Consider the following 25,739-nt stretch of genomic DNA (forward strand, 5'->3'; position numbering starts at 1 on the left):
GGGGTCTCCAAACTTGGCAACTTTAAGACTTGGGGACTTCAGCTCCTGTACTTCCTCAGCCAACTCTCTATATCCAACATGTAGAAAGTAAAGTTTACCCTCTACATGTTGGATGAAACAAGGATGAGCAAATAGGCAAAGTTAGGACAATTAGCGTCATTTGATAACAATGAAATTAACACAGTAATTTCTCATTTTTTTTAAATAATTTCTGTAGTTCTTAATTCAAAGTTGTAATTTGGCAGAAAATCTGGAAGGGGGCAACCTGGAAGAGGGGAAGCAGATTGTAAGTCTGTAACTCTTACCCACTCCTCACACTTTATAAGGCCTAAAGAGAAGGACAGCCCAGACAGCAATGCTGGCTGGATTGTTGGGAGTTAAATTCAGAGTTTGCTTGGCTCCTCTAAATGGATTTCAGCAAAAATGTCTACTGAGTTTTAAAATTTGATTCACAGTGACCCAGCAACAGCTATGAAGAGGCTGGATGTAATCTAACATTGTACAACATTTTTCAAATTAAATAAAGAAAAAGAAACAAGAAAACACTAGCTAGCAAAAAGTACGAAAAACAAACAATAGGTGAGATCCAAGTTCTATTTGTTGAAGATGAAGATGGCTTATTTCTTCATCCAGAAGGTATCAGGGATATGTGGGTTTGTTCAGGGAAAGTATGACTTTATGGGTGGTTGTGTGTGTTGACAAGGCGCCTTTGAGTTAAAGAGGCTTTTGTGAAAAACCTCAAAATTAATTGCATAGCTGAAGGGGTTTAGCTGTCTTATGACATTAGATGTGCCGCAGGTCTGCGGTCTTTCACACAATTAAAGTCTGCAAAGAGCACAGTTTAAGAAGTAGTAATGCATTATGTTACTCATTCTTTTTTTTTTTCCTATGTACATACTTACAAAGTAAAGCTTTCGTCTTACCCATGTTGCATATATGACCCACTAACCCACGAAATAACGTTATTTTCAACAACTCTCTTACAGGGGAGATAAAATAATGATAACAAAATAAAGGAATTCTGCTTTTCTTCATTTCAACCTGGAGAGAATGAAAAGAGAGAGACAGAAAAGGTGGAAAGAGGGACGATTTTGAGGGGGAGATGAAATACTGACTTACATCTTGTTCTGTTGGGAACAGTAAGAAAGAAAGAGCATTGACGTAGAAAATGTGCCAACTTTTGTCTAAAAGGTTCTGAAAACTTTTTTTTTCTCAACATATAATATACAACCCAACCATTTATTATTATTATTATTTTTTTTGGAAAAAAAAACCAAGAAAGAAAAGAAAAACCTTAGTACACCTGGGTATGTACATCTTATACAGCTGGGTCATTACCAAAGTCTACATTTATCGAGTAAGAAGATCCGTTTGTCTAATTGTTCTCTCTCTTGGATGTGTTCGGCCATTTTTTATCGCGCTTCGATGTCTTTGAGAGTGTGAGAGGGTGGCCTGTCCCTCATTTCTGTCGACAAAGGTGTAGTCCTTCGGGGAGAACCAGGCCGAGGTCCTAGGGTGGAAATGAGAGGGGGAGGAGCACTCAGGGCTGCTGTGGGAGGGGTTTTATTGAGGATGCCGTTCTGAAGTCCTGAAGGGGGACTGACTCGTGGGTAATGCATACTAGGAAGTCCTGGAGTAAGGAGACTTGGGTGAGCCAAATGACCATCCAGGGCCACGGGGTGCACAGAGTGAAGCCGTACGTGCTCGTAGTCCTCTCTGAGCATGTGCAACCTTTCTCTCTCGTCCAGATGGGCTCCTCTTTCGTGCTCACGACGTGGGTCTACTGAAAGGGGGTGATGGTGATGATTATTATAGTCATGTGGCTCTCGGTCCCTGAAAGATCTCTCTGCGTCGTAGAGCCTTGGTGTGGAGAGGCGGTGCAGCGGATCGTTCCTCAGGAGAAACTCCCTGCCCAATGGGTCTCTCCGATGGATGTCTAAGTCTCTGTAGGGATCCCTCAAGGGGTCTCTCATGGGGTCCCAGTGGAATGAAGGATATGGGAAGCGTTCGGCCCCCGGGATTGGGCTAATGCCCATGAAAGGGGTCATCATGCGAGTCCTATCTAGACCACTGATGGTGTTCATGGGGTGGATGCCAGTGACACCCACAGTCATGGGCATGGAGGCTAAAGGGCCTGGATGGACACTGGACGTGGGCATGGATGGTGGCCGCTCAGATGGCCGGTGTGTTTGTGGTGTTTCCGGAGAAATGTCATGATCTTCCTTTCTCTCCTCTTTCACTTTGACCTCACTCGATTTTTTCAGGTTCTCATAAGCAGGTTCACTCTTCTTCTCAGCATCCCGACTCGAGTTGCTGTTAGGTCTGGTGCTTTCTGCAGCAGGTGTCCTGGTGTAGGGTGAAGGCACCCGAGTTGCTTGTTTAGATTCCTCCAACGATCTGCTATCGTGGGTCACACTTTCCTTGTCTGAAATGTAATTGTCCTTTGCCTTGTGTTGCTCATCAACACTGATATCCTTCCGTGATTCTGGATGATCTCTCTCTCGCTCTTTGGACTTCTCTTTTTCACGAGCTTCTGAGTTCAGGTGGCTCCTAATCTGTTCAACTGAGCTTCGGCTGTGTCCAAGGGAACTCACAGAATGGATAGGTGCTGGTGAAGGGTGGCTTGAGTGTCTTTTCTCAATAGTCTCCCTGGAAGTATTAAAAAGCACAAAAATTAACACAGAAGAAAGATTATGGAGATGCTTACAGCCAAATTCTTGAATGTGTCCTGCGTAATTATAACATGCCTAATATGGATAACAAAGTTCCAGCTCCTTATAGTTTCAAATGGTTTGGCCAAAGATCAGATTCCAACATCATCTAGAAGGCTTCTATCAGTCCCTGCCATTTGTATATCAAAAGAGCCCTCCCTAACCTGACACCTTTCAGCTCATTCACGATTTCAGTTATTTAGAGATAATAGGAGTGTCAGCTTTGGAAGCCATATTAGGCCAGAAGCTTCCATGCTGCCACCTTCTCATGTGTGGGAAAGTAGGAGGGGGGATTTAGTAGGGTTGTCGTTAGACATAATAGCATTCTTCCTGTCGGTCAAGATCAGGCCGATCCTACATCTGGAGGAGTGGTCGGAGTGAGGTCTCGAGATGGGATGGATGGTGATTGGAGCATGTGATCAACTGAGGAGTGAGGGAATGGTTTTGGAGGTTTTGATTTACTGAGGGAAAACCTCTCAGTAACCCGACCTCTCAGATTCGGGTTTTCCCAGATGTGCCAGTTTACCTATTCTAGTAAATAGAACCTTGAAAAATGCTTGCTTCAGAGTCTTTACTTGGAGTTGGGTTTTTTCTGGAACGCTTCCATATTTTCGCTGAATATAAGAATGTTAAGGAGTTTTAATCCAAGAAAACTGGATAGCAGTAGGCTATGTAAGGTTGCACTGAAACCTGGTTTATTTTAGTGGTGTTGACCACTAAAATAAACCAAGGTGTCAGTTCCAAATGGGGATGCTAACACATACTTGTGTTCCAGATAGATAATATCCTCAGTCCAAAGACCTTTCTTACATCAGAAGCTCAAATACTTTGAGCCAAATACTTTGGCTATCTAATGAAAAGAGAGGACTCACTGGAAAAGACTCTGATGTTGGGAAAGATTGAAGGCAAAAGGAGAAGATGGCAAGGGATGAGATGATTAGATAACGTCAATGACACCATGAACATGAGCTTGGGCAAACTCCGAGAGACATTGGAGGATAGGGGAACTTGGGGTGCTGTGGTCCATGGGGTTGTAAAGAGATGGACTCAGAGACCGAACAACAACAGCGACAACATTCCATCATACATAATAGTCTAGCCAGTCAAGCATTCTGAAATACCCCTATAGATATGACACCTTTGAGATACTTAAAACATATGATTTTGGTAGTGGGCCACTGTATGGTAGAACTATGATCTTTGGGATATTCTTGGAGTTATTTAGAGACAAAGATGAAGCCAGTGTGGATAATATAATGTTGGCAGAGATTCCTTTTTGACCTCTTCCCACAAGCATCTTCTTAAGTACATTGAATGACACAAAGAAGTGCAGAAATAGCTTCCAGAAACTTATTTGCTCTTTGGCTTCTGCAAATCTTTTTATTATTATTTAATCTTCAATTTGATTCAGTCTGGGACTGATAAGAACTTAACAGTCTTCGGGTCCTAATGAAGGACCTAAGAGCCGTTAAGGTAACATCTAAGTATATAGGCAGTTCAAAGTAAGAGTGTGGTTTTTTTTTCAAAGTCGGAATACTCAGGTCTAATAAGTTCAAAATTTCCATGTATCTAGGCAGCCCTTCAGGTATTGCTCCAAGGGCTCGTACTATTATTGGTACAACCATTTGATTTCTTCCTCCACAATCGCTCACAATAGGTAAATCACAATATTTTGTTATTTTTCCCTAGCTCTCTTCAATTCCTGCATCACCTGGTATTGCAATGAACCAGACTTTTTTTCTTTTCCACAATAGTGATGTCAGGCGTGCTGTGGGCCAGATCAGAGGTGGGTTTCAGCAGGTTCTGACCAGTTCTGGGGAACCGGTTGTGGAAATTTTGAGTAGTTCAGAGAACCGGTAGTAAAAATTCTGACTGGCCCCACCCCCATCTATTCTCTGCCTCCCAAATCCCAGCTGATCGGGAGGAAATGGGGATTTTGCAGTAACCTTCCCCAGGAGTGGGGAGGGAATGGAGATTTTACAGTATCCTTCCCCTGCCACACCCACCAAGCCATGCCACGCCCACCAAGCCACACCCACAGAACCGGTAGTAAAAAATGTTGAAACCCACCACTGGGCCAGATCTCTGTCTGTCTGTCTGTCTTATTGTTGTTGTTGTTGTTGTTGTTTTAAATGACTAGATAGAATCTACTGGATTTTTTTAACATTTAATTCTTGTGACATTCTTATTTTTTACAAATGGTTTCAAGTCTCACCAAACTTCTTTCTACCCTTTGCCAGATAATACCGAATAGAAACCAAATTGCCTGGCAAGATGCTACACAAAATATTGTGCCATCCATCTACCTGTCCATCCAATTTATGGTCAAAGGGTAAGAAGGGGCGGAGGCCCCAAAGAAGGAATGAATATACTAGAAGGAAAAAGATTATTAGTGAACCTTAAATACTGTTCTATGTTTACAGAAAGATAACTAAACAGACCCTTTAAGTTTAAACATAATTCAAATCCAGTATCTTCTAACAGCAGTAACTGAGCAGAATCGTTCCTAGAAATTTAAGTAAATTCATCCATCAGTAAAAAATGCATAAGCTTTGCATCTTCAGGCCAAACCATGTTAAGGAGATGAAATATTGAGAGCACTAGGAACAGTTTAAGGGGAACACCCAAGAAATTAGATGATCTTGTAGGCCTCATCTGAACATGGGCAGGGTTCCTTAATTGACCTTTTAGCACAATTGAACTTAAAACGTTGAACTTACTTGTCTGTACTGTTCTAGAGATGGGATGAGGAACCGGAGACTCAAGGAGATTGTTGGGACACTTAGTTCCGACTATCACGGAGATCAGAGATAATGGTAGACAAAGTTTAAGTGCTCCTGGTTCCCCATACCAGTTCTGGAAAATTTCAAGTCTTCTTCAGCAACCCATGATAACAACCCAAAAGCCCAAATATACTAGTAAAGTCTCATGTAAATCGATTCTCCAAATTAAACTGAATGTTAAGATACAGGTAGTCCTCGGCTTATGATCACAATGGAGCCCAAAATTTATGTGGCTAAGTGAGAAATTTGTTAAGTGAGGTTTTGCCCCATTTTACGACTTCTTGCCACAGTTGTTAAATGAATCACTGCAGTTATTAAGCTAGTACCACCATCGTGGTTTCCTCGCTGACTTTGCTTTTCAGAAGGTTGCAAAGGGGAATCACATGACCCTGGGACACTGCAGCCGTCATAAATACGAAGCAGTTGTCCAAATGTAAATCATGTGACCACGGGGATGCAGCGAAGGCCCTAAGTGTGAAAAATGGTCATAAGTTCACTTTTTTGCCGTTGTAACTTTGACTGGTCACTAATTGAACTGTTGTAAGTCGAGGACTACCTGCATTTAAATGGTTTGAAATGCAATGGAAGCTAACTACTATTTTGGGTTCAGTGAGCAGGTGTTCAAATAAAGAATAAAGGTTGCAACCTTAATCTAGTATTGACTCTAAATATTTTGTAGTGACAAAGTCCTACAAAATGAAATTGAAATGAAGATCTACAAACGAAAGCATCAGATGTAAAGTCAGATCTGAAAACATTTACTTGTTCCCAGGCTGTTTTCTAAACAGTAGTTCCCAACCTGTTCTTTTAAGCCAAGCATGTCATCATCAAAAAGCTTTTGAGGGCCATGATGTAACTCAGGACATTACCAACATTGTACATGTTGGCATCATGTCAATGTAACGTCCCAGAACATATTCAAGGAAATCAAAATTGAATGCAGTTATTTTTTTAATGGCAAACATTTCCGAATCCCCAGCTCTCAAAGGATGTTAGCGTTCCCCTGTAAAATCTTGCAGGAAGTTCCATCAGGAATATCAAAAGCTTGTGAGATTTCAAGCAAGCATGTCAAAACCTGCTGGCAAAAATCTTGACATTTTTACAAGATTTTGGCCATATATAGGTAGATAAATAGAAAGGCAGAGACAGAGATAGAGATACCGGTATACAGGGATAATTTATAGTGAAGGGTCCTTGGTGCTCTCTGAGCTTGGTTGTTTTCTTGCAGACGTTTTATTACCCAACTAGGTAACATGATCAGTGCTACTGACAGGCATTGCTGTTACCTAATTTGGGTAATGAAACGTCTGCAAGGAAACAACCAAGCTCAAAGAGTACCAAGGACCCCTCATTTCAACCCTGAGCTACAAATACTTCTCCTTTATTGATAATTTATAGTGTAAGAGTGATGCCTAGAGGTGGAGCTCTCGCCTCACAACCAGGAGGCTATGAGTTCAATCCTAGGTAGAGGCAGAGATTTCTCTCTCTGGGCACAATGAGAATATATCTGCTGAATAAAGCTCCACATTGGCAACAGGAAGGGCATCCGGCCATTAAACGCTCTGCTAGCTCCATTCAGTTGCCCAGACTCCACCCCACAAAGGATTATGGGGTCGTTAAATGATGATGATTAATAATAATTTATAGTATCATCACTGACCATCGATGGTCCCTGGAACCACAAGTTAAGTATCTTTTAAAGAAGGAATAAAACTCGGCGTGGCTCCCCATCCCGGAGTCTCCCTTGTGATGCTCGTAGACGTTGTGTTCTTTTCATACCTTTCTTTGTCATCTTTACTAAGAGAAGCGTCTCCTTTATCTACATCTCTGTCTCGTTCATGAGCTGCAGCGGACGCGCTGCGTTCCTGCTCACCTGGCTTCAGCCAGGGCGGTGGAGTCGGAAACGATGGAGGCGTTCGGTGCAGACGATTCCAAGGCTCGTGAGGGTTGCTATAGCTTTGCATGCCGGGACAATCCTTGTGGCCAAACATAGCGTTGGGTGCTGAAATGGTGAAGTGGAAGGGGAGGGAGGGAGGGAGCGGGAAACAGAAAGCAATATGCTCAGTTGGACGGTACTTACCAATCAAACCCAACTTTGTTTATTTAAACAGCGCTCAAAAGAGTTTAAAAGGAATACGTATTATGGGGAGCTGGAAAAGGAAAGGAGATTAAGAGATCATCGTTAGCATGTCATTGAAGGGGAAGAGGTGCAATCCCTCTGTTGAAAGACAGGGGGAGCCATTGAGGCGACTCCACCGCTAAGTTTTTACTTCTTTTATGAACAGGAAGAGCGTCCAAATACAGCTTAAGATAAGATAGTATTAAAGGACACAAAAGCAATCCCAAAGTCATTAGGAAATGAGCCCAGCACAAAGCATGTTGTAGTTTTAAAATATTTGGAGCCTGCTTGTTTCTGTGCCTGTCAAGGGAATCTACAGCATGGCGATGTAATAAAAAGGTATATAAAGTGATGAGACATCGAAAAGGAAGACTATCCAAGTTTTTTTTTTAAAAAAAATCACTTGGGAAATGAAAGTTAGATGGAAAAAAATGTCCTTCCTCCATTGCAGGATTCTCAGCCAATTTAAGACAATAATTTAAGGTGGCGGGTTCTCAAATATTTTGGTTCTTGGGACCTCTTTCCACTCTTAAAAATGATTGGGGACCTTACAGAGCTTTGCTTTATGTGGGGTAAAGGTAAAGGTTCCCCTCGCACATATGTGCTAGTCGTTCCCAATTCTAGGGGGCGGTGCTCATCTCCGTTTCAAAGCCGAAGAGCCAGTGCTGTCCGAAGACATCTCTGTGGTCATGTGGCTGGCATGACTAAACGCCAAAGGCACACGGAACGCTGTTACCTTCCCACCAAAGGTGGTCCCTATTTTTCTACTTGCATTTTTTTTACGTGCTTTCGAATTGCTAGGTTGGCAGAAGCTGGGACAAGTAACGGGAGCTCACCCCATTATGCGGCACTAGGGATTTGAACCGCCGAACTGCCGACCTTTCAATCGACAAGCTCAGCGTCTTAGCCACTGAGCCCCCGCGTCTCTTATGTGGGTTATATCTATTAATATCAACTGTATTGGAAATTAAAACTGAGAAACTAGTAAATATTTACTTGACTTGGTGACCCCCACAAAGGGTCTCTGGCAGCCTCAGGAGTCCCTTCACCACACATTGAGTATCACTGGTTTAAAGAAAGTATTTAGTCTTTCTTGCATTGTGACAAAACAAGACAATCCTTAAACAATAGCTGCAACATCCAAAGCCCACAGAGAAGATAATCCAGAGGAGCAGACTTGAACCTAGTCAATAAAAGCAGGAGCATCTATAGGGAGGGGTCAAACAAACTCAAAATGGTCAAAATCAGGACTGCATGACTGAAGCCCTCTTTATTTTATGTTTGTCCCACATGGCTTTGATTGTGGGGTCACGGTTGCCCTCTTGGCTTTTTTGACTCCCTTCATGCCCCTAAAAATTCAAAATGTATATATACTAATGGCCAAATCCATAACTTCCTAAGTCAACAGAGATCCAACATGCAGGATAATTCCTGTTGTTCCTTCAAGCAGGAATGTAGCGTATGTTTAATAATAGATTCCTTTCTTTTCAATTTACTGATTTTTTTTAAATTAACGACTTTGTTCTTTTCCTTTGTTTCTTCTTTAAAATTTTTACTAGCTGCCTATAAAGGCTTTGGATTTGAAGGTACTTTGAATGAAGGGAAAACACCAGCCATGTTTCCTTTTATAAAGATTGAAAATGAAAACCATGGAGTTTCCATTTCTATAGTATTGTCTTTGCTTGTTCCACTGACTTATTAACAGGAAGGAATATGGGCAAAACTACTAGAAGGCCTGAAGGATCAGGTTATTATGGGCAGATCCTTAATGGAGAAAATCTATCCAGTTTCAGCTGAGGAATTCTGGGAATTGAAGTCCATGCATCTTACAGTGGTCAAGGTTGAGAAACACTGATTTATGTGGACAATAAGAATCAACAATGACTGGACAGTATATAATAAATCAACATGAGTAAGACATATGGGCTCATTTAATGCAGGCTTTGGGTCAGGGACAGGTGTTCTAGGGCTTTCGAAATGACCAACCTAGAACTGAAGTTAAATTATTTAGGACTTTCCCTTCCAGCAGTCCTTAATAAGGAACTATGAGTTCAATCAGTTCAGCCCAATTGACTTGCCATTGTTACCAGATACAATAAAATCTTATGACTTTCACTGCTTAATCTTAACATTCATCAAAATATCATCCTTTTCTGTTTTTGGAACCCTCTTTTTGTCTAGTCGTGTCTGTATTTTGCAACCAAGACCAACATGAACAACAGTGCTTTGTGATTTTTTTTCCAACTCCAAAGAGCAGGTCCTACTTATTGTTGAATGAAATACTCTAATGGCAGGAACCTTTCAGTTTTAAGCCAAAGTGGCTATCTCATCTTTAGAAGATTAGCTTTTACGATTTATTGGCGGAGCCTTTGAAGTAAATGACTTAATCTGCCCCAACTTGACTTTCTCTTCTACAAAAGCCATTTAGCGTGACATTCTTATTACAATGTCTGAGGAAATATACTAATATTTACTCAAGATGTCTTCATAGAAATAGGAGAGTTGTTTGTGTTAGATTACATGATCATTCAGAATTCAACATTGACCTCAAAATTATATCCTGGTGAATTTCTGAGATTCGTGGCAGCAGAGAACAGCGTTAAAATGCTATTTAAACTGCCAGTAAAACCATGATGCAAAAGAAATACATACATTTACCAAAGCAATATATAATAGTATAAGCAAATTAACATTTGTTTATTTATTACAAGATTTTTTAAAAATCTCATCTTTGTTTCTGGTCAACTCAAGGTAGCTTACATACTGAGAGTTGGTCTGCTGTACTGGTTAAAGTGCTGGTCTAGAAACCAGGCAAATATGAGTTCTAGGCTACCATTAGGCATGAAGGCCAGCTGACAACTTTGAGCCAGTCAACCTGTCTCAGTCCAGCCCATATCACAAAGATCCATCCTTCCTTCCTTCCTTCCTTCCTTCCTTCCTTCCTTCCTTCCTTCCTTCCTTCCTTCCTTCCTTCCTTCCTTCCTTCCCTTCCCTTCCCTTCCCTTCCCTTCCCTTCCCTTCCCTTTCCTTTCCTTTCCTTTCCAGATAAGCTCAGAATTGAATATGAGATGGGTATAGCACTGGGATTCTAATCTATGCTGAATTGCTGGATGACCCATCCCAGTGGTTTCATAGCAGTGTTAAATGTGGTATTCTCTAAGACAGGGGTCTCCAACCTTGGCAACTTTAAGACTTGTGGACTTCAACTCCCAGAATTCCTCAACCAGCAAAGCTTTAAAACTTGTGGACTTCAACTCCCAGAATTCTTGAAGTCCACAAGTCTTAAAGTTGCCAAGGTTGGAGACCCCTGCTCTAAGAGAAGGGCTACTTGGCCAATCCCATATCCCCATTGTCAATCAGAACTACTGTTCTATCACCCTTGTTACTAAACCAACCCAAAGCCTGACATAGCCAGAGCCGAAGGAGAATTTACTCACTAACGGCATGGTTGCCAAGTCCCCCGAAGGCATTGCTGCTCATGGCTGCAAGGCTGGTGAACGTCGTGGGTCGATTAAAAGTCTCTGAAACCAAACGGAAAGATGCTAATGGAAGAGGGTGTTAGCTCCTGGGATGAAAGAGTGGCTGGCTTGTACTTGGCTAGGGCAAGCAAAGCATTAACGGGACATGTCCTTATAAAGAAAAGAGATGGAAAAGCTAAGAATATGTAGAAAGGGTGGATTCAAGAGAGAGGAAATAAGATTAATAAGTGGAAGGTTAAAAAGGAGAAAATAATGGAAATGGAGAGAAGAGGAAGCAATGAGGTTGAATGAGAAGAAGGAGAGGAGGAGGAGGAGGAGGAAGAGGAGGAGGAGGAAGAGGAAGAAAGGAGAGGAGAAAGAGGAGGAGTAGAAGAAAGAAAGAAAGAAAGAAAGGAAGGAAGGAAGGAAGGAAGGAAGGAAGGAAGAAAGAAAGAAAGAAAGAAGAAAGAAAGGAAGGAAGGAAGGAAGGAAGGAAGGAAGGAAGGAAGGAAGGAAGGAAGGAAGGAAGGAAGGAAGAAAGAAAGAAAGAAAGAAAGAAAGAAAGAAAGAAAGAAAGAAAGAAAGAAAGAAAGAAAGAAAGAAAGAAAGGAGGAAAGGGAAGGAGGAGGAGAAACCATTGATGCCTCACTTGTGCTTACTGCATACCCAAGCTTGATAATGCTATTATCAAGACTTCAGATTGAATAGAGTTAACTCACTACAACTATCCAACCTGATGCCCCTCCTAATCGCACAGACCATCAAGCACTAACATGGTTATGGCTAATAATAACCTTAAATTACAACAAATCAATTTTGGATTTTGCAAAAGTTTGTAACAGAACATATAGTTGGAAAAGGGGAAAAAAAGTGACTGCTTGCGCTTTAGCAAAACTAGCAGGATGCAAAAACATGCACTGATCTGATTTCATATCCAGAAACTCTTTTGTATCTTGGAAGAGATACAAAAATGTCCTACATGTGAAGGACATTGAAGGAGAAAGGAAGAGGGGGTATGTGATTAAACTGCTTTTTATTTTTTTAAAAAAATTGTTATTCATCAAACAAAAATTACAAATTCGAATGTGCAAAGAAATAAAAAAATAAAAATGTGACAGGGATGATAGGCAAGTTAGTGCACTTACGTACACATACACCCTTAGGGATCTCTTAAGTAGGGTGTGAGGTCCACAGATGTTAATTTAGAATTAAACCCGTGAAAGTTAATGGCTGAAACAACTGAATCAGGTAAGATATTCCAGATTTTGACAACTCTTACTACAGCAAGTAAGACATTAATTAGATTCAGAAAGGAGCTACCATGTGAATTTAAGGACCTGCTAATTCAATGGGACTAACTTCTGACCAAACAAATATATTTGAGATTAAGACTATGTTACGTTATGTCTACTTTGTAATTTCCCCAAAATTTACCACAGAATAGTTCTGGCAACCTTGTCAACCCTGAAGCTGACCTGACCAAAGTCATCTTGGAGCTTCAGTGTTATCACTGTGGAGCTGAGGGATAGGGAGGGGGGGATTAGAGATAGCTGGGGTTTTGTAGCCAAAATTTATTTTTTATTTATTTTATTTAAATTTGTATACCGCCCTTCTCCTAGTGGACTCAGCGCGGTGCACAGCCAAGTAAAAAACATCCAATACAAAATTTAAAAATTTAAAAGAATTATACCCTTTGGCCAAACATTAAGAACCTTACAACTAAAATCCATTAAACAATAAAATAAAATAAAATACTTTCTCTTGGGAACCAAGGACATTCTCACACCTGGCCGGAGGAAAGGAGGAGTGATGTCTCCAGGCAACCAGACAGCGCTTTGATTGGACCATGAGATTGATTGTTTGGGGTTGAGGGGAAAACTTTTGCTTTTAATTAGGTGGAACCCGCGGGAACCTTCAGAGTCAGTTTTCACTAGATCTGTGCCAATATGATATATCCAATAAAGCTATTCTTTGAGGAATCCACCTGGTTTGGGGTTTTTCTTGCTATGGGTCTATTACTTGGAACCCTGACAAACCTAAGATTTCTAGTTCATTTGTTCACACATGCATACTATCCATGGCACACCACTGGGGTGAACTAGCTTTGTCCCAACTGGCTAGCAGCATTAGGGGGATGTCAGGTCATCTGGGGTTTCTTCCGCTGACCTCTCCTGACATCCAGACACACCCGAAATTGGCTCCCACTTTTGCTTTTCCCACCAGAGTGGTATATCTATTGATCTACTTATATTTTTACTTGCTTTTGAACATGTAAGGTTCAAGGTGGGCAGGACCTGGGGGCAAATGATGGGAGCTCACTCCACCATGTGGTGCCGTGGGCTCGAACCACCGGTGTGCCGACCGTCTCTGGATGACAAATCCAGCATTTTTAAGGCGTCATGCCATGGCGCCCTCTTAAGTTTAAGCAATGTTAAGTCACACCAAGATTAAAGTTAAGGTTGTGGCGGGGGGGGATTATAAAGGGAAAGTCACTCTGCTCTTTGGATGTGGAAAAGTTCGGTGGAGGATTGAAGTAAACCATCACACTGATTCAACTCTTCACCTTGCATTGCCAACCTTTTAAGAACAAACCACAAAGCACCGTATCGACATGATGGAAGAAGAAAGACCAGAAGAAGAGGCCACATTTGAAATAAAATGGAAAAAAAAGACAGGCTGCACACCACACTAACGTATGGAAGGTCTTGTGTTCTAAAGCAGGGGTCTCCAACCTTGGCAACTTTATGACTTCCATTCCCAGAATTGCTGGCTGAGGAATTCTGGGAGTTGAAGTCCACAAGTCATAAAGTTACCAAGGTTGGAGACCCTGTTCTAAAGAGTGTAAATCAGTAGTGGGTTCCACTTACCTTCGCTACCGGTTTGGAACTGGGAGCGCTCACGGGCGGCGCTTCTGCACATGTGCAGAACATTCTGCGCATGCGTAGAGCGTCCGTGATGACATCCGGGTGAGCGGGCGGAGCCTCCCTCCACCGCCACTACCAGTTCACCAGAACCAGGGCGAACAGGTAGAAACCCACCACTGGTATAAATGCTCTTCTCCCATCCGATGTAGATTAAAAATCATTTGCAACCTCATCTCCATGGTCATCTCCGAGATTTGCATCCCACCTTTTCTCTACGAAAGAACTCAAGATGAAAAAAAATGGGATCGGAAGCAGTTTGTCAAGTGGACGTTGACTCAAATCTCTTTGACATTATGGAACCTTTGGACCATATCCTGAATTCTAGAACAGATGCGAGAAGGTTCTGACTGCTTTAACTTTGAGAATTTCTACTTACCTAAATGGGCCGCGGGGTTGAGAAAGTTGCTGTGGTGCGGGGGAGGGCCAAACGTAGGACCGGCTGGATGGGCGGCACCTAGCAAAACAAATTCAAAAGCAAGCAAACCAAAACATTTGAGTACAGCACTTGTAGAGCGACCACCGTATCCTAGGTTGGATTCAGGTTTAGCAGAGAGGTTGGGAGGATGGATTCTTGTACATTGAACTCAATGGCCTAAAGAGCCCCTTCCAATATTTTGATTCTAATGTATCTGATTATCTCGAATGAGCATATGCACAGCACAGGTGGTCCTCAACTTACAACCATTCGCTTACTGACTGTTCCAAGTTACAACGGCACTAGAAAAAGTGACTTACGACTGTTTCCCCCACCTATGACTATTGTAGCAGCCCCATGGTCAAAATTCGGATGCTTGGCAACTGGTTCATATTTATGACGGTTGCAGTGTCCTGGGGTCATGTTATCCCCTTTTGCAACCTTCTGACAAGCAAAATTAATGGGGAAGTCAGATTCACTTAACAACTAACTTAACAGCTGCAGTGATTCGCTTAACCACCATGGGAAGAAAGGTTGTAAAATGGGGCAAAACTCACTTAATGACTGTCTGACAAAAATTTTGGGCTCAATTGTGGTTGTTGAGGACTATCTATACACGCATATTCCACCCCCACCCCCATGAAATTCTGATCAAAAAAAGAATGCATTTAAAATAACAGCAAACCAGGTGAATTTGGGTCTTGTATTTTAATTCACAAAGTTATTTGTGAAGAGCCGAGGTGGTGCAGTGGTTAGAGTATTGCAGGCTACTTCAGCTGACTGCTAGCTGCAGTTTGGCAGGCTCAAAGTTGACTCAGCCTTCCATCCTTTTGAGGTGGATAAAATGAGGACCCAGATTGTTGGGGGCAATAGGCTGACTCTGTAAACCGCTTAGAGAGGCCTGTAAAAGCACTATGAAGCGGTATATAAGTCTAAGTGCCATTGCTATTTGTTTATTTGATAATATTTATCAATAGTAAAACACTATCGTATATTGCTGAAGTCTATATTGTACTGCCCACCCTTCCATTTCTTCCTGTTCTATTTCCCAACAGAGAACAGATGGGTGGTTTACAAACTCACTGGTTGCCGAGAAAAGAGTTGCCGGTCGGGCTAAGTCATGAGGATGATGGATGGCCCCAAAAAGACTAGGACCTGGAGGTCTGCTCAGAAATTCAGGTTTCAAACCAAAATCCAATTTATGGGGATCTGATTGCATCTGTTTCTGAAATAGGGGGAAAAAAATATCATGAATGTGGCCAATCTTTTTTTTCCCAAAAAAAAAAAAAAAGGAACATACCAGTAGTATTTTGGAAATCAAGGAGAGATCAGGTTCCTTTTATAAGGCATGTTTTATAGATGCTAATATTTGTAATCCATGCTTATGAACTGGAAGCCAAGAAGTTAATATTCTGGACAATGGTCATATAGCAGGAGTGTCAAACTCAAGGCCCACGGGCTGGATCTGTCCCACGGGGTGCTTAGATCGGGCCCTTGGGGCCGCCCTGGAAACAACAAAGGACCGACCTGCGGTTCCTCTGACAGCGAAAATGAAGCTCAGGGACCTCCTGTCAACCCTGAAGTTTTTGCTAGCAGAGGGCTGCAGGAGGCTGTCACAGCCGAAAACGGAATCTAGATGGGCTGCGCGCAGCCTCCCCGAGCTCCGTTTTCACTTGCAGAGGGATGCAGGAGGCTGTCATGGCCAAAAATGGTACCACAACGAGTGATGTTGAACTGACTATGCCCATCCTGGCCACACACCCCAGCCCCACAAGGTTCAACACAACCCTGATGTGGCCCTCAATTAAATCGAGTTTGACACCCATGACATATAGTATAGCATTGAGCATTGAGTAAGTTGTGTCCACTGAGATGATGCTGAACTTGTAAGAAAAAAGCAGGCAGAGCTGAGGGGAGGGGGCAGAATTAAGTATGTCATCAGTTTAGAGTCCTTGCATTCCTGCTTTTAATTCCTACTGAATACTGTTAACTCGTCTCTGGTGCTAATTTACTGCTGAACATTAGTTGATCAGTTTCTTATGTATAGGTCTGAATAAATCTTCTATGCAAATTCTTATGAATGGTCCTGATTCCTAGTTCCTGACAGAACTATAGTTTTAATGTCATAACAACTGGAGGACCACAGGTTCTCTACCTGAGAACACTATAAGTACCTTAAACAGGCCAGGTGGTCCAGTATTACCTCATTTGAATGTCAGTGGCTTTCCAAAGCATTAGGAACAGAGGAGCTTCTATTGAATGGATATCTTGGAGGTTTCTTGAGAGCTTTCAGAGGTTAAAGCAGAAACCTTTTCCATGCAAAACTCTTGCTCTGCCATTGAGTTATGGACATCATAAAGAGTCTGAGTTCAATCAATCAATCAATCAATCAATCAATCAATCAATCTGTGCCCAAAAGAGCTCACCTTGACTTTCTGTTGGTGGTGGTATATCTGCCAAGCAATATGAACATGCATAGCACACCATTTGCCTGGTTTCTACAAAAGAAAAAAGCATTAAAAAGTATTGAAAATAATACCTCTTGGCTATAGGAATAATGAAATTTAAGTGTGAACCTGTTGTTGCTTGAGAATTGCCCTCTATGGGCTTTTTTCAACACAAAAGACAATGCAGCGTTCTATAAGGAGTCTCCTATGCAGGCACTCTGGGATGTGGTGGCTCAGTGGCTAAGATGCTGAGCTTGTCGATCGAAAGGTCGGCAGTTCAGTGGTTCGAATCCCTAGTGCTGCATAATGGGGTGAACTCCCGTTACTTGTCCCAGCTTCTGCCAACCTAGCAGTTTGAAAGCATGTAAAAAATGCAAGTAGAAAAATAGGGACCACCTTTGGTGGGAAGGTAACAGCATTCTGTGTGCCTTTGGCGTTTAGTCATGCCAGCCACATGACCACGGAGATGTCTTGAGACAGTGCTGGCTCTTCGGCTTTGAAACCTTTACCTATGCAGGCACTAATGAGAACAATTGCTTTTTATTTATTTATTTATTTGTTTGTTTGTTTCAATTTCTATACCACCCTTCTCCAAATAGGACTCAGGGCGGTGAACAGCCAAAGTAAAAAACAGGACATACAAAATTTAAAAACAGTTTAAAATAATTAAATATTTTGGCCGTAGATTAAAACAACCCAATTTAAAAATCAATTTAAAATTTAACTCAAGCCAGCCCAGCTAGTTGAAATAAATAGATTTTCAGGGCCCGACGAAAAATCCGGAGGTCTGTTACTGTACGAATCTCTTTTAGATTCACAAAAGTTGTAGCATTATATACATTTAAACAAAAGCTTCAAAACCGAAGGCCCTAGAACTGCATGGGTCACTAGAAAACTTCACTCCCTGCCATGGAAGACTCAGATCCTTCCAAAAATTGTGACCAAATTTCATTTTTTTAAAATATTTTTTTAATTCCAAATTGGAGTTTGATTTTATTAACCATCATTGCATTTAAAAATCAATAAACTGAAATCATGTCTGGATTTTGTCCGTCTATTTTTATTTTTAGACTGTGAGCCTCCACCATGCCGATTTTTAGTTGAGAAAAGTTGTGCACCCCTGCTTTAAACCACCTTTTATTTAAGTTACATAGCATGTTTTATTGCTGAAGGAGGATTCAGACACTGCCACAGAAATACCAGGATCAGCTTGTAAAATGGAGAGCAAGGACGACCTGTCCTGTCTTGGGATGTGGTGTCAACTGGTTGATAAGGCATCAAAGATATAAGCATGGAAATCCGTCATGGCCCATAACCAAACATTTAGCCCTTCAACTTCTTTCTTTCCACCTTCGCTCTTATTCCAATTGTTGTAGACATGATTTTACAGTGGACTTTTTTGTTATGACTGTTGATCTCCCAAGAATCTTTACAATCACAATCACAAAACATCTCCTGCCAGACTGGCAGAAGCAGATGTGCAGATTTACCAGACATCTGGAAAGGCTTTGTGACCAAATAGAGTGCCTTCACATTGGCTATTAAGTTAGCTATATTAAGACATCTGGTAGGAGCTGAACTTTAATGACAAAGTCAATGTGATAAAGATGCAGCAACATGAGGAAGAGAAAATAATCATCTACTGTGGCTTGCAAAGTAAACCTCTGATGATGCTGGGTAGACTATAAGCCACAACTTGTCCATGTAGATTTATTTCAATAAAGTGATCTGAGCCGTGGAGACGCTATCACTCATTTCGCTGAAACAAAAATGGCACCGATGCCTACATGAAACAATTTGGGTGCCTTCAAATGGTCACTACTGCGGCCAGAATGGTTCCAGGTTGAGCATCCTTGAGGACTACACACATCATGTCCTCAAGCCATTCAACCTGGAATCCCCTCAGCAAGTGTCAAAAGTTGTCCAGGTGCTGACATGTGCACAGTTCATCCCTACAATGATGGTCAAAACTTCTGGAGAATGTCAGAGGTACCACTCATTGTGGTGAACAATTGGGAGGACGCGAGCAATGACTTCTCTGAAGCGCTTGCTTGCCAGAATTTTTGGCAGCCACCGAGGAGGAGGTGGTACATGGCTGGGAAGATATAGACACGTTTTGGGAATGCCTGCAGGACTGATTAAAGCCAAGTGGTCTGGAAAACTCTCTGGCATGTATTTTGTGGCTTCCAAGCCGGCCACGCTGAGTACATATTGTGGGCAATTCCTTAGCACTTGCTATGTTATACCGAGTCTGGAAAATCTTTGGCACATGCCAAGATGCTCTTGGGTGGCTGCTATTGATGTACTGTGGAAGAAATCTGGCATCTGATGAAGCTAGAAGAGGCAAGAATATGTGGGTTCGGCATCTCTGGAGGTTTTTAAGAGACTGGATAACCACCTCTCAAAAAAGTTCTTGGGGTTTGGGGTTGTTGTTTTTTTGCACATTGTAGAAGACTGGATCAGATAACTTTTGTGGTCCATTCCTCTTGTACAATTTTATGACAAACCACATGAGTAGTAATTTTTATATAGCAAAAAAGGTGACCCACTTTTTAAAGGGGGAATAAATGATGCCTTGTGATGAGTGCCTTTTGCAGGCAACATTCAAAGAGGAATGCAGCTGGGGAAAATTCTAAGAAAAGCAGAAGTGGCATAGCAAAACAAGGCCAAAAAAAGGGTTAGTTGTCATCTTACCCTCAACATAGGCCTGAATGGATCTGTCAACTGAAGAGAGAGAGAAAGATAGAATTAAAATCTGTCACTCAGACCTCTGTTCAGGTAATTAGCAGATCAGCATTCTTAAGAATCTGAAAATGGAAAACATTAGCCGATTCTAAATTGTACATGTAGCCCTAAGTAAGCAGTTCCTGTTACCTTATAATAGAGAGAGGAGAAAACAAAACAATTGCTTTGTCAGCTTTAGATCTATTGCCAACTGTTTTTCTAGCAATGTATCTGAATTGTTGGCTTCCCAGATACCGGCAAGTCTTCATAAGGTCTGTGGGAGGATGAAAACTGGTTTAACCCACCTTGCCTTCCCATCTGTTTTTGTCTGAGTGCCCAAGGGGGACAATGCTTATATTTATAAGCCACCCTGGAAGCTTTGTGGCTAAAGAATGATGAAGGGACAATATTTTATATTAATTAGCAAATAAATAATCCCAATCCACATTCTGTTAATTATCTTGGATTGACCACCAAGCAACAGAATATGGCTGGTTTCATCCTATATTGCTGAATGGACAGTTGGATGTCAACATCCAAAATTCCCCAGCCAGCATGGAGAATTCCACATGTCTTACAGTTGCCAAATTGAAAAACGCTGCTACATTGGAATTCTTTTGAATTCTGTCTGAACAGAACAGAATAACAAGAGTTGGAAGGGACCTTGGAGGTCTTCTCATCCAACCCCCTGCTCAAGCAGGAGACCCTATACAATTTCAGACAAATGGTTGTCCAATCTCTTCTTTAAAACCTCCAGTTTTGGACCATTCACAACTTCTGAAGGCAAGTCATTCCACTGGTTAGTTGTTCTCGCTGTCAGGAAATTTCTCCTTAGCTCTAACTTGGTTCTCTCCTTGATTAGTTTTCAGCCATGGCTTCTTGGCCTGCCTTCCGGTGCTTTGGAGAATAAGTTCATTGTGGCATCATCTTTGTTATTGGAACACTGCTATCATGTCACCCCCTAGTCCTTCTTTTCTTCATAACTTTTCTCACTGTTCGAACTATCTTTTTAGTTCTAGGTTGCTTTTCTCCTTGATTAGTTTCCATCCATTGTGTTTTGGTCTACCCTTAGGGGCTTTGGAGAATAGCTTGACTCCCTCTTCCTTGTGGCAGCCACTGAGATATTGAAATGCTGCTATCATATCTCCTCTAGTCCTTCTTTTCATTAAACTAGACATTCCCAATTCCAGCAAGCATTCTTTATATGGAATTGAACAATCTCAGCATAGCATGAATCCAATCCTTTACTGCCTCTTGGTGGTCAAAATAAATAAAGACACCACACAAGATATATATTGTTTAAGAACTGAGAAATTCTTCAGGTAAAATCTCATACATGGGCAGATAACATAATTTAATATCCTTATCTCTCTAGTCTGAGAGCTTAGGGGCAAGTGATCACATATACCATTCTAACAGATCGTCAACTTCCTAGGAAACATGTCTCCAAAGTTAAGAGTTTGTCCTGGAGCTGCATCATTCATTCAACACTGGAAAGAAAATAATTGACTTTGGATTTCAGGCTAAGCATAAGCTTAGGAAGATAAAAAAGGGGAATGCATTTGAGAAGCAGCTGAATTATCCATAAAGAATTGCTAATTTATATTTCCTACCCTTCCCCTTCTGTCGAAGCACCTTGGAGTCATTCCGTTCTAAAATTCAAGATGAATGAAGAACAGTACTGGGAATAAGCTTAGGTTTTAAGAGAAAGTTTTTTTTCCACCAAGGGAGACATTCCAATATAGAAAATAATCGTCATCAGTGCTACCCCCCCCCCATCTTTTCTCTGCAAGCTAGATCAACTTTCAGCATATGCTAGTTTTCTCCTCTTTTCTCCAGAGTCTAGAAATTGCAATGACAGGTTCAGTGGTTAACTAAATAATAATCAACATCAAATGCCTTAAGTTATGAAAATGGGTAAGGATATAAAACGCAATCTAGAGAAAATCAAATTACCGTGTTCATAGCAGCCTATTTAAATTGGAATTGATCCTTGAAGCTGATTTTATTGCATCAGTTTCAGAAATTTAAGAATGTGCTGTATTACGGTCAGCGCTACTTATGACTTATGAAGGAAACTCTCATTTGGAGGGCTCTTAACACAGACTAGGGACTTGAGGCTATGATATAATTGAATTTCTTTTTAGAACTTTCTGACCATAATTCCTTTTGGCTGCACACACTTCATTGGGATTAAACTGCTGTGAACTCAGATGAAGTGATGATGTTCAAATACCCAAGAACTGACTCATATTATTAGAGTGCTTTGATTCCTTTTTGAAGGAATTCATGGAAGCTCAAGTAATTGCTTGTCCTTTTTCAGGCCATTATATCATCCTATAAATCTTATTTATGCTTTTCTTTGGGTGTGAGGCTAAAGTATGAACAACAGAGCATAGGTATCAATGCTGGATTTGTCATATTCCAACTTTAAATGACTGTCACCATCCAACTGACCATGCCCAAGTCCTTCATAGAACTGGACTTCTTAGGAATGGACTTTCCCAATGAGATGGAACTTCTATGTACCTACTTGAAGTCATCAGAACTTGCTGCATAGACAGTGAGAAGAGTTATGATGAAAAGAAGGACTAGGGGCTGACATGATAGCAGTGTTCCAATATCTAAGGGGCTGCCACAAAGAAGAAGAAGTCAACCTATTCTCCAAAGCACCTGAGGGCAGGACAAGAAGCCATGGATGAAAACTAATCAAGGAAAGAACCAAGTTAGAGCTAAGGAGAGATTTCCTGACATCGAGAACAATTAACCAGTGGAATGACTTGCCTTCAGAAGTTGTGGGTGGTCCAAACTGGAGATTTTAAAGAAGAGATTGGACAACCATTTGTCTGAAATGGTATAGGGCAGTGATGGCTAACCTTTTTGCCGTCGTGTGCCAAAAGCAGGGGGAACATGGGGGGGTCGCGGGTACGTGTGCCCCCATCCATAATTCAATGTGCCCCGCCCTCCCGTGCATGCGCACATGACCCACACACACTTCCCCCTGCTTTTGGCACACAATGACATGGTGGGCCCGGTAGGCCCATTTTTCCCCCTCCCCAGGCTCCAGAGGCTTTCTAGGAGCCTGGGGAGGGCAAAAACAGCCTTCCCCATCCCCCCGGAGGCCTTCCGGAGGCCGGAAAGAGCCAGTTTCCTGACTTCTGGTGGGACCGGAAGGCCTGAAAATCAGTTGGCCGGTGTGCGCATGTGCGCTGGAGCTCAGCTTGGGCAACAGTCACGTGCCCACCAATATGGCTCCGCGTGCCACCTGTGGCACTCGTTCCATAGGTTTGCCATCACGGGTATAGGGTCTCCTGTTTGAGCAGGGGATTGGACTAGAAGACCTCCAAGGTCCCTTTCAACTCTGCTATTCTATTATTCTGAGCAGAATGATAGGCTTAAGGACTAAGAAGTCCAACCATACCCCGTTCTACATTTATAGTACTTGCTTTATAGGCCAAAAATCCAGGAAGGATAGTACAGGCAGTCCTCGACTTATGACCACAATTGAGCCCAACATTTCTGTTGCTAAGTGAAACATTTGTTAAGTGAATTTTGCTCCATTTTCTTGCCACCATTGTTAAGTGAATCACTGCAGTTGTTAAGTTATGAATCTGATTTCCCCATTGACTTTGCTTGTCAGAAGATTGCGGAAGTGGATCACGTGACCCCCCCCCCCCAAAGCACCGCAACCGTCATAAATATGAGTCAGCTGCCAAGCATCTGAATTTTGATCATGTGACCACGGGGATGCTGCAACTGTCGTAAATGTGAAACTTGGCCATAAGTCTCTTTTTTCAGTGCCGTTGTTAACTTCGAACGGTCACTAAATGAACTGTTGTAAGTCAAGGACTACATGTAGCACCCAAGAGGATTACAAAACCTCTGCTGAAGCATCTAATCTCCTTGGAAGCCCCAAAATATTTATCTTCATTTTGATGCTATAATCTTGATGCTCCCGGGTATAGAATGACCAGAATATTTACAAACCTTGTAAGATTATTTGTTGCCTATTGAATGATCAGTTCCATTAATTCACCTCTTTGGGCTCAGGTGGAATTGTGTTCACAGGAATTAGTAGCCAGTGTAATTTAGCTGCCGATTCAGGACCCAGATTATCAAAGGGCACAAAAAGCATGAATAAAACTCTTGAACTGAACGTCAAAAATCAGATTTGCTTAATGGCCGTGTGGTTCACTTAACAACCATGGCAAAAAAATGGTCATAAAATCAGATGTGACTCACTTAACTGCCACACAACTTAATGACAGAAGTTCTGGTCCAATTGCAGTTGTGAGTCAAGAATTACCTATAGTTTTCTTTCTTTAATTTGGTTTGGATTTTTTTTTAAAAAAAAAAAGTTTTTTTTTTTTAGAAGCTGCAACTTCATGGGACTTACCCTGGGATCCTTCTGAAGGAGAGTATGTGGAAGAGCTCCAGGTCTTGTCGCAACATCAATAGGATTTGAAGTCTGAAAATGTCACATGTAACACACATGAAACATATATTAAACATGCATATTAAATATAATCAGTTTTGGAAAGTGAGGGAGCTCACAGATAAAACCCACATTGCTTCAATGATGGCATATACCGTATTTTTCAGAGTATAAGATGCTCTGGAGTATAAGACACACATTATTTTTTGGGGAGGAAAACAAGAAAAAAATTTTTGCCTCTGCCTACCAGCATCCATCGGTATTCAACTGGCTAGCATCCTTGCAGAAAACAGCAAACAGCCTGGTCAGCTTCAGCACTTTATCACAGCCTGATTCAGCACAAGCTGATTGGTGGTTGGATCAGGTGATTCAATCAGCTGTTCCAGGATGCAGGGATCGCCACAGCCCATTGCCGCCACCGCGCGTTGCGTTTTTGGCCTCCGCGCATCACATTTTTGGCCTCTGTACGCTCCATTTTAGACCTGTTCCAGGCTGCCGGGATTGCCACAGCACATCGCTGTCGATCGCCGCCGCCTGGAACTGGCTGAAAACGCGATGCGTGGAGGCCAAAAGCGGGGCGTGCGGAGGCCAAAACTGCGACATGAAGAGGCCAAAAATAGCCAAAGGGTGGGGACTGGTGGGTGGGTGGGGCTTTGGCAATATTCGCTGTAAAAGACGCACAGACATTTCCACCCACTTTGCGGGGGGGGGGGGGTGGTTCTTATACTTCGAAAAATACAGTAATCTTTTCCTTCCTATTCCCACATTTCTATGAAACTCAGGGTTAAACCCCATGTTGCTTCAATGATGGCATCTCATCTTTTCCTTCCTATTCCCACATTTCTGTGAAGCTCAAGATTGAACCATACATTGCTTCAATGAGGTCATCTGATCAGAGATGAAACCGCCTTGAAGGGTCTCCAGCTCCATTCTCTAAGTTTATGGAGATGTGTGCAATTTTGGGAAATTGAAGTACAGTTTCAATGTCTTTTCAAAGTCCATCTTGGACAATAACCAATTTGTCCATCAGCTAATTTTCTCCAGCCTTGCTGGATCTACCTTTTGCTTTAAAATTCTATATCTGAGTAAGGAGAATAGATTTTTTTAAAAAAAGAAAAGATGAAAATGGCTGAAACTTGAGCCATATTTTTCCAATCCATCTGAGAAAAATGATGAGGTTTTGAAAACTGGCCTGTTTTAACTTATGTATATTTTAGTGTATGTAATATACACTGTGATATTATATAATATATACACTAAATATAGTATATACTGTGTTTCTCCAAAAAGACGACCTGCCTTGAAAAGAAGCTCTATCACGTTTTTGCGTGCATATGATCAAATTAAGCCCCACCCACAAAATTAGCCCTAATTAAGACCCTACCCACTCCAGGGTGCAAGGGATGGAGTGAGGCACACAGGTAAAAAATAAGGTAGGGTGAGGATGGGGGATGGAGCTGCCCTACTTACCAGGCCTCACATACCCCGACACCTGCCTCGCCTTCTTCTGCAGCTGCTTGCCGCCACTTGCACGCATTGCCCCGGCCTCTATTTCACTTTCAGATGTCTGCCGGAAGGCATCTGCAGCCCGGAGCTCTGTTATTGGCTGCAGATGCCTTCCGGCAGGCATCTAAAGGCAAAATGGAGGCTGGGGCGATGCGTACGAGTGGCGGCAAGCGGCCACAGAAGAAGTGGGCCAGCAGTGGGCTCCTGCTGGGCAGGG

The 25,739-nt window shown here is 42.0% G+C and overlaps 1 protein-coding gene across 2 annotated transcripts in view; it reads right to left on the reverse strand.

Moving 5' to 3' along the window:
- Window positions 1-1,336: 1,336 nt before the first annotated feature.
- The window catches only part of AUTS2 (activator of transcription and developmental regulator AUTS2), a 1,101,572-nt gene continuing 1,077,169 nt past the window's right edge, over window positions 1,337-25,739 (reverse strand). Inside the window, exons 12-19 of one of the 2 annotated variants that reach the window (XM_070945602.1) lie at window positions 23,978-24,049; window positions 19,552-19,581; window positions 16,837-16,908; window positions 15,494-15,635; window positions 14,372-14,449; window positions 11,051-11,134; window positions 7,274-7,496; window positions 1,337-2,649 (exon numbers count right to left, since the gene is read on the reverse strand). In XM_070945602.1, coding sequence (XP_070801703.1) covers window positions 1,413-2,649; window positions 7,274-7,496; window positions 11,051-11,134; window positions 14,372-14,449; window positions 15,494-15,635; window positions 16,837-16,908; window positions 19,552-19,581; window positions 23,978-24,049 — 1,938 coding nt within the window. In that variant the 3' untranslated portion in view covers window positions 1,337-1,412. The remainder of the gene's footprint in view (window positions 2,650-7,273; window positions 7,497-11,050; window positions 11,135-14,371; window positions 14,450-15,493; window positions 15,636-16,836; window positions 16,909-19,551; window positions 19,582-23,977; window positions 24,050-25,739) is intronic. The other variant, XM_070945611.1, reaches the window with a different exon arrangement.

The sequence above is a fragment of the Pituophis catenifer genome, unplaced genomic scaffold, assembly GCF_029215685.1.
Source record: "Pituophis catenifer annectens isolate HBS135680 unplaced genomic scaffold, rPitCat1.0.hap2 SCAF_1, whole genome shotgun sequence".
Classification (NCBI taxonomy): Eukaryota; Metazoa; Chordata; class Lepidosauria; order Squamata; family Colubridae; genus Pituophis; species Pituophis catenifer.